General features: G+C 40.1%; 1 protein-coding gene and 1 pseudogene across 1 annotated transcript; one reads left to right on the top strand and one right to left on the bottom strand.

Moving 5' to 3' along the window:
* The first annotated feature begins 2,425 nt into the window (after nt 1–2,425).
* Nucleotides 2,426–3,401, top strand: LOC116075208 (olfactory receptor 1361-like). The gene has a single exon (XM_031348240.1). It carries the CDS (start codon nt 2,447–2,449, stop codon nt 3,371–3,373), a length of 927 nt encoding a protein of 308 aa, XP_031204100.1. The 5' UTR covers nt 2,426–2,446; the 3' UTR covers nt 3,374–3,401.
* Nucleotides 3,402–4,811: 1,410 nt separating this feature from the next.
* Nucleotides 4,812–7,732, bottom strand: LOC116074454 (annotated as a pseudogene).
* Between the last annotated feature and the right edge of the window lie 1,437 nt (nt 7,733–9,169).

Below are 9,169 nucleotides of genomic sequence, written 5' to 3'. Positions count from 1 at the left end.
AAAAAAAAAAAAAGAAGGAAAGAAAGAGAGAGAGAGAGAGAGAGAGAGAAAGAAAAAGAAAAAGAGAATTCTTTGCATAGCTCTGTACCCCATTTTTAATAGGGTTATTTGGTTCTCTGGAGTCTAACTTCTTGAGTTCTTTGTATATATTGGGTATTAGCCCTCTATCAGATAGATATAGGATTGGTAAAGATCTTTTCCCAATTTGTTGGTTGCCATTTTGTCCTATTGACAGTGTCTTTTGCCTTACAGAAACTTAACTCTTTGACCTTTTTAACAGAAAATATGGCCTCTATCCTCAGAGAATTCACAATTGAACCGGGAAGAGAAAATTTATATATCACAGAAACTAAACAAAAACTCCTTCAGACAATACCAACATAAGCATTATATCATCATGTCCATATATTTTTAAAAAAAGAAAACATAATAAGGTAAAGTATTCAATAATAGTTTAATAATGGAGAAGAAGATAAAATTACAACATAGTCTTGTAGTCCTGGCAAAAGCTAACTAAAGATGAAGAATTATCAGGTGAGAAGGACTATGATAATTAATGTCACCAAGAGTATGTGCTGTCAGGAGTGAGAATTAGAAAAACTATAGGGGACCTGCCAGAAAGATGAGACTGGCTAGCTAGGGGTGGGACAGGTGGGGAGAGGGACACCTAGGAGTTCCCAGTAACAAGGCACAGTATAGTATATGGAGTTAATAGGATAGAAGAGACAGTAGAGGTATTTGAGTAATGGAATCAATGCAAACTTGAAATGTGCAGATTGAATAATAGTAATTAGAGTACAATGAGTGTAGCCTGTTATACTGTTGGTGCAATAAGCTTTGGTTACATTGATGAGAAAACGTCCAGTTAAGGTAAGAAAAGGTGATCAAGTGGCTGAAATGAGGAAGATTTTGTGAAGAACACTGTTTACATATGTGGGAATGAAAGACATGGATGTACCATGTGTTCAAGTCACACTAGCAGGACAATGCCTGGAAGAAAGGCATTTCTTTCCTGAAATACTAAAATGAACCACAGAAGGGAACAATGCAGTGCTCACTTCTCTCTCCAATTACTACTAGGCAACTATACTTTTCATGACAGAAATTATCCTTTTCTGTTTTTGTTTTTTTAATGCCAAGCACTAGGCATGCTTTGAAGAGGAAAATTAGATTCTGCCTTGTTTATCATAATACTTCCTTGCAAAATAGGCAAACACTAACTTAAAACTTTTATACATATATACATATATATGTATGTATAAACTGCTTGTAAGCCAACAACTAACTTAAAACTTTTATACACACACACACACACACACACACACACACACATATGGTAACAGCCTCCATATCACAAGTGTAAGGTAGATCTGCCAATCAAAGAAGCATGAGACTTCCTAAGAGAGAAACTAAGTTGACAAGGATAAACCCCATGTACTAGCTCTCAGAGTCATTCCATAAATCATGAGTACTGAGATTAGGGAAACTGAGTCTGACTGTGGTGCAACTTTTGGTTGCCTTTTGGATTAGATGAATACTCAATGATTAGACACTAGTGGCTTAAGAAGTGTTACCAGAAGTCATAGAAACAAACTTCCCACATCTAGCAAGACATGTTGCTTCCTGCTCAGACCCCATCACAAGGGGTTGTTTTACTTTTTACTTGAAGTTTGATTCAAAATATATTTTTATTACTTAGCTTGTAATATTATGCTGTCAACAGAAATTGACCAAAATGGAAAATTAGTACTGATTAATGTGAATTTTGCTAATAACTTATTGAATGTGGGCAGTGAGGCATGATGGAGTAGATGGAGAATTTCCAGATCAAAATATTTAGAGCCATAGAAGCTAAACGAGGACATAGACCCTTCATAAAAACTATGGTCTCCAGGTAACTTCTTTTGAGCACATAAGTAATATGATTCTTTTTCTAAGGAATTCTCTGGGCAGCAGTGTGAACAACACATTAGCTGAGGCAATAATGATCACAGAAAACCACCCAGGAAAATAGCAGTAGTCTGCTTAGTCTGCTGGAGATGGAGCCAGGGTGGTGAACAGCAAGGACAGGAGCATTTATTGAAATCCCACTTTCAGCACAGCACTAAATACTTAATATGCAGCCTCTGTCTTCAAAGGAATCACAGTCAAAAATATTCACAGAAATCTTCTTATTCTATCATGTGACACAATGGTTAAATAGCATAGCTTTCACCAAGAGAATTCCTGGAAAATATTCAACAAATTGTCTTTATGTCTCCCTAGGGAGCCATTTTTAATGAACTCCCAATCTTGCCCCTCCCTTTGCTATTCTAGTTTCCATTGCTCAATCGATGCTGTGAGGGAGACCCATTGCCAAGAGACCAGGTCTGGGTTAATGCCAATTCTTGCCTGCAGTGAGAAAATTGTCTTTATAGCAATTTCTCCTTTAAAAACAGGACACAGGATGAACTGCAGTCAGACTCCCGCCTTCATCCTCTTGGGACTGTCCAGTGACCCACAGAAATGGCAGCCCCTCTTTAGCATCTTCCTTGTTCTCTACTTGCTGGGACTTTTAGGGAACCTGCTACTTCTGTTAGCTATTGGTGCTGATGCCCACCTCCACACTCCCATGTATTTCTTCCTCAGTCAGCTCTCACTTGTGGATCTTTGCTTCATCACCACCACAGGCCCTAAAATGCTGGAGTCTCTGTGGACTGGAGATAGATCAATCTCATTCTCTGGATGCCTGACTCAGTTTTACTTTTTTGCTGCTTTTGCTGACATGGATAACTTGCTTCTGGCAGTCATGGCAATTGACCGCTATGCTGCTATCTGCCACCCACTGCGCTACCCACTTCTCATGACTCCTTGTAGATGTGGGGTTCTGGTCGGTGGGTCATGGGGAGTAACTAACGGTTTGTCTCTGACCCATACTTTGTTGCTCTCTCAGTTATATTTTCATACCAATCAAGAGATTCCTCATTTTTTCTGTGAATTTGGGCCTCTCTTATTACTTTCCTGCTCAGATACTCACCTCAATGAAATCCTGATGGTAGTTTTGGTTGGAGTTATAGGAATCGGCGCATTTCTCTGCATTGTAAGTTCTTATGGTTGTATTTTTCATGCTGTGGCTAGGGTTCCATCAGCACAGGGGAAACAGAAAGCCCTGGCCACATGCAGTTCCCACCTGTCTGTAGTCCTCCTTTTCTACAGCACAGTCTTTGCCACCTACCTGAAGCCCCCATCTAGTTCTCGTTCCTCTGGGGAGGTGGTAGCTGCTGTCATGTATACTCTGGTAACTCCTACTCTGAACCCCTTCATTTATAGTCTGAGAAATAAGGATGTTAAGAGTTCATTGAGAAGAATCCTAAACATGGAGTATTCTCAATAATAAGGATCATCTATCAGGAAGGACCACACCCCCGTATCATGCAAATTGAGTTAGTTAACACTGTGGCTCATGGGAGAATTACATGATTGTTATGGCTAATCTTCACTGTTAACTGGACTGGATTTGGAATCACATTGAACACACATCTGGGCATGTCTGTGAAGATGTCTTTGGAGAGATTTCACTGAGGAGGAAAGATCCACTTTGATTGTGTGTAGCACCATCCATTTCAGAGAATCGTCATGGAATGATAAAGGGGAAAAATGAAAAAAAAACAGGCTTACTATCATTATTCATCTGTTTTTTCTTGTTGACCACAGATGCAATGTAACCTAGGGCCCCATATTCCTGTCAAGCATTTCCCATCCTGATCGATTGTATTCTTCAAACCATGAATAAAATTAATCTTTCATTCCTATATTGCTTGGCAGCTGTTTTGTCACAGCAACAAGACAAGTAACAAATAAAATGACCTACAGGAAAAAATACTATGTTGGGTTTGTTATTCTTTAATTTGTCTTCTTATACTTATATTCCTGATGCATGAATATCTATTGCAATCACTACAATCATGTGATAATTATTAAGAGTCCTACCAGTGGTTTACTAACAACAGCTCCCTGATATCCTTAAAGATTTTACTGCATTTCCTATTTTGGAGATCTAGTGAATTTAGGTATTTTGATCTTTCTCTAATATCTTTCCTCCAGTTGAACCTGGAAGCCACTGACAAATCATGTTAAAAGGAGTTTTAGAGTTCTCAGAAGTTATATCACAAGTAAGAGGTCGGGAAGCTGGTGAGTCTAATAAGCCAGGTCAATAGGAGCAGGATGAGAAAGGATATAATTTTATTCCATCTTTTCATGGAGAGTATACTATAGATTTCCTTTTAAAATAATTTATTGTTGTTGATTGTGTGTGTGTGTGTGTGTGTGTGTGTGTGTGTGTACAGAGTTACTTATGACACATCATTTTGTAGGAAAGCAAATTGCAAGTTAGACCATCAAGTTTGCATGCTCAAACCAAACACACACAATAGGAAAGAACTCTATTAATGTCATACTACAATAATATAGATGAACATTGTTTTAGACTTGGGTTTGTATTGGTGTTTTGTTTGTATAATTTTATTTTCATATAAAATTATTTCTATATACAGCAACAGGCTACAGAATGACAATTCAGTACACATCTTTACAGTGTGATGATCATCTCAGAGCACTATTTATGTTGTATGCAGTGAACAACTCACAGTAATATACATAATATTTTAAACTAACATCTGAATTTTTTTTTTACTATTATCTTCCCCTTGGGCATAGTTCTTAAGGAGAATCTGAGAAAAAGCATAGTTACTCATCTCCAGCCCATTGTGGGAGACTTTTCAACCAAGACACTGAAAGTCCAATAGAAAATCTTCACTGTCCTCCTTCTTAGGTCACATTTCAGTTGGTTTGCAGTAAAGAAGACTTCTTAGTACCTCAAGGTATAGATGACAGGGTTGAAGGTGGGGGTGACCACTATGTAGAGGACCTTGGAGAGGAGCTGGGAATGGACAGCAGATGGCGCAGTGCACACGACCATGAGTGTTCATGGAATGTAGACACCACAGCCAGGTGAGAGGAGCATGTGGAGAAGGCCTTGGTCCTTCTGGTCTGAGAGAGAATTCTCAGCACTGTCACCACAATTAGAGCACAGGACATCAGAACCAGCCCAAAGGGGACAGTCAGGAAGACAACAGAGAGAACAAATGTAGTCATCTGGGTCACTCAGGTATCTGAGCAGCCAGAACCATCGAAGGTAAGAAATCACAATAAAAGTGATCAATTTGGGTGGGGCCACAGAACTTCAGATGGGCCATGAAAGCACCTAATCCATCTACCAAAAAGCCAGTCAGCCAGACTGTGAACACCAATATCAGGCACCACTGAGACCCCATGAGGAGTAGGTATCATAGGGAGTGACAGATTGCTAGGCAGTGATCATATCCCATCACGGCCAGCAGCAAATACTAATCTGTATCTAGAGAGCTGAAGGTGAAGAACTGGAGCAAGCAGCCAGCCAGTGTAGCTGGACTTTTGGCTCCTTTATGGGTTCCTTTTTCACTGCCTTTCTACACCCTTATACCTTCTATCCCTGTAACACTAGATAGAAGAGAAAGAAAGATAGAGGGGGAAAGGGAGTGTCCATATTCTTAGGCTATTTCCTGATGCTTAGTGGTATCAAGATTTTTGGAGCAGGTTTGATCTTCACTGTGAGGATATCTAATTTCTGGTCTCTTTGTGCAGGACCACTTGACAAATCGCAACAAACTACAACAGCAACCAGCAGCAGTAGCAGAAGGGGTAACTGTAGCATGTCACAGGGTTCACCCACTTATGTACCCTCTCAAGAATCCCTAGTATTCCAAATACCATACACTTGCAGAAACTAACTGCACCTGGCTAACTCATGCCCCTGCCAGAGCACAAGGCAAATAAATCATAATTACCTGCTGTGGACAGTCTAAAGCAGTCCCATACCCAACTTCAGGGATTAAAACAAAAACATTTTACTATAACATTTCTGTATTTTTGAAAATCACCAAAGTTCTCACTATGAGTCACAGGAACAGCGTTTGCCAACAGGAAACCCTCCAGCATTTTGGCCACCACTGTGGACAAGAGCCTGAAAGGCCTGGCTCACCAGAAAGAAATACGTGGGTGTGTGAAGCCTCTGAGAACTGTCTACTACCACTACAACGAGCGTGCTCCTTGTGATAACGGAGGCATAGATCATGATGAATAGATAAATAGGAAGGATTTCAGATAATCCAAGGGGCACAGACTCAGTAAATTAGATTTCCTGTGGAGACATTTCCATGGCCTCATTCACTTTTCTGCTTGATAGTACCTAGATAAATTTTACTGTATCTCTCTGTTTTTCATTGCAATAAGATATTGCTACAAGATGATGCAAGACTGTGCAAGTTAAGGTTGGCTTAAATCATCTTGCATCCATCCATTGCTTTATTCCCTAGTATTATTTTTATTTTACATATATGAGAGTTGGTTGTATTTTTCTTTTTCTTTCTTTATTTTCCCCTTTCTTTGTCTTCCTTCTTTCTTCTTCCTTTTTTCTTCTTCTTCCTTCCCCTCCTCCTCCTCCTTCTGCCTACCTCTATGTCTGTATATCATGTGCAGGCCTATTGCTTGTGAAGACTAGAAGAGGGCTTCCGTCCCCTCCCTGAAACTGAAGTTACAGAGGGTTGCAAGCTGCTGCCTGGGTGCTGACAATCAAAACTGGCTCCACTAGAACAGTCAGTATACTTAACTGCTAAGCCATCTCTCCAGATTACTTCCTTTAAAAAAAAAAAAAGTATTGCTTCTTCAGCTCTCATCCTTTCTCAAACTTGTCTCTTGTATAAACTTCTTGTTTAACCAAGTTCATAATTCTGATATTTCAAAACCTTTAAATACAATCCTACCCAGGACTTGTATCATATAATTCTAACTCTACAATCTATAGAGTCAATCATATTTCCTTTCACTTGTAATTTGCAATATTCTTCAAGTGCCTGCTAGATGTATCCCTCAACCATAAACTGTCACCTTCTAAAACTGCCGCCAACTACTACAAGTGAAGTGAAAATTCTACTGGGATCATTGTCTTGTAGTTATCTTTGCCTCAACAGCCTCTGTACTCTATGTTACAGTCGCTAAAGTTTTATCAATTCTCTTGACAATGTATTTTTCCTTTTTTAGTTTTTAAATATGTTTGTAATTGAAATAGAATGACATCACTTTCCTTCACCCCCTTCCTTCACTCCAGTGGCTCTCAGCCTGAGAGATTATGACCCCCTTGGGGTTGCATGTTAGATATCCCATATATCATATATTTGCATTATGATACATAACAGTAGCAAAATTACAGTTATGAAATAGCAACAAAGTTAATTTATGGTTGAGAGGTTCAGAACCACATGAGGAACTATATTAAGGGGTCTCAGAGAACAACTGCTCCAGCCTATTCCAGTTTACCATCCTTTAAACTCTTCCCAGGTCCCAGCTTGACTCTCAACTTGATAACCGTTTTTCTTTGAATACTATTGTTATATGTATGTATGTGTATGTATGTATGTGTATGTGTATGTGTCTATTATGTATTTATACAAACACATATAAAATCTTCCAAGTGCATTTTTGTTGTTTATGTATATATGGTTTCAGGGTTGACAACACTGCATTGGAAAACCAATGAGTGAATTTATTCCTGGGAAACTCTAATTCTTCCTCCAACCTCAGTTGTCCATAGGTCTTTGTCTAGGTGTGGGACCACACACAAATTTCTCCCTTGCATGTTGATATTGCCCTTGTTCATGTCTTCTTTGTGGAGCCATTTCTAGGCAACACGTTTTCACAACAGGCCACCTGGTATTCTGGCTCTTACAATCTTTTCACCTTATGATATGTTCACTAAACCATAGAGACAGGAGCTGGGAGGTAGATGTAGGTATTGGAGCTGGGATTCCTGTGGACTGTTGATTTCTGTTCTATGTTCAGTTGTGATTTTCTGTGATGATCTCTCTGGTGGTTTGAGTATGCTTAGCTCAGGGAGTGGCCCTGTTAAGAAGTGTGGCCTTGTTGGAGTAGGTGTGGCCTTGTTGGAGTGGGTGTGGCCTTGTTGGAGTGGGTGTGGCCTTGTTGGAGTAGGTGTGGCCTTGTTGGAGTAGGTGTGGCCTTGTTAGAGTAGGTGTGGCCTTGATGTAGAACTATATCACCGTGGGTCTGAGCTTTGAGACCCTCCTAGCTGCACATGAGGCAGCTCCAGTTTGCATTCAGAACAAGATGTGGAACTCTCAGCTCCTCTAATACCATGTCTGTCTGGATGTTGCCATGCTTCCCAGCAAGACAATGGACTGAACCTCTGAATCTGTAAGCCAGCACCAATTAACTGCTATCCTTTATAAAAGTTGCCTTGGTCACGGTGCCTCTTCACAGCAATGGAAAACCTAACTAAGGCAGTCTTCATTTGTTGTAAAAAGAGGCTTCTTTGATGTAGGGTAGTACCTACACTTACCTGTGGGTATAAGGATAAGATTTAGAATGTAGTAAAGAATTATGTTGGTTTATCAAAGTAGACATAGTAGATTCTTACTAAGGTCTATGACCTCACTAGCCTTGGTAAGCTGGCTAGGTTTCCAGTACAAGGTATCATGTTCCACCTGATGAGTAGACTATAAGTCCAATTAGACAGCAGTTGGTGGCCACCAACACGTGAGTGCCCCTTTGTGTATATCTTTCCCTGTTGGCGATTGTTGTGCAACAATAAAAAGAACTGGAGAATGGAACTAGTGGAGGAGCAGATTATGGAGGCCATCTGAAAGCTATATGGTTGAGAGGAGGTGGCAGGGGAATAGGGTGGAGTTGGGAAAATTAGCTCAGGAGACTGCCCCAGAGAAAAGACTAAGACCTTATACTATACAGATGTTTCCATGTCTTAATTATTAAACCATAAGCAAGACCCTCCCCCCTCCAAAAAAAAAAACCCTCAGTACAGGAGGATAGAGGCTGGCTGACTCAGCTGGTGTTCAGTATATGCTAGAACCCTGAAGAAGTAGGTTCTAATGCCAGTGGAAGAATGGACTTTCAAGCATTTCAAAAACTGCCCCCAGTAACATACCTTCTCCAACAAGAGCTCCTTCACCAACACCTCCTCTTCCTCCTCCTCTTTCTTTCTTTCACCTCTACTTCCTCCTCCTCCTACTTCTCTTCCTCTTCTTTCAAAGACAGGACTTCTCTCTGTAGTCCTGGCTAT

The sequence above is a fragment of the Mastomys coucha genome, unplaced genomic scaffold, assembly GCF_008632895.1.
Source record: "Mastomys coucha isolate ucsf_1 unplaced genomic scaffold, UCSF_Mcou_1 pScaffold3, whole genome shotgun sequence".
NCBI lineage: Eukaryota > Metazoa > Chordata > Mammalia > Rodentia > Muridae > Mastomys > Mastomys coucha.
Note: the sequence above shows the minus strand (reverse complement) of the source record. Positions and strands in the feature narration are given on the sequence as shown.

Bases quoted from the DNA above. Each gene is read 5' to 3' on its own strand.
- LOC116075208 (XM_031348240.1), top strand. From the start codon at position 2,447: ATGAACTGCAGTCAGACTCCCGCCTTCATCCTCTTGGGACTGTCCAGT.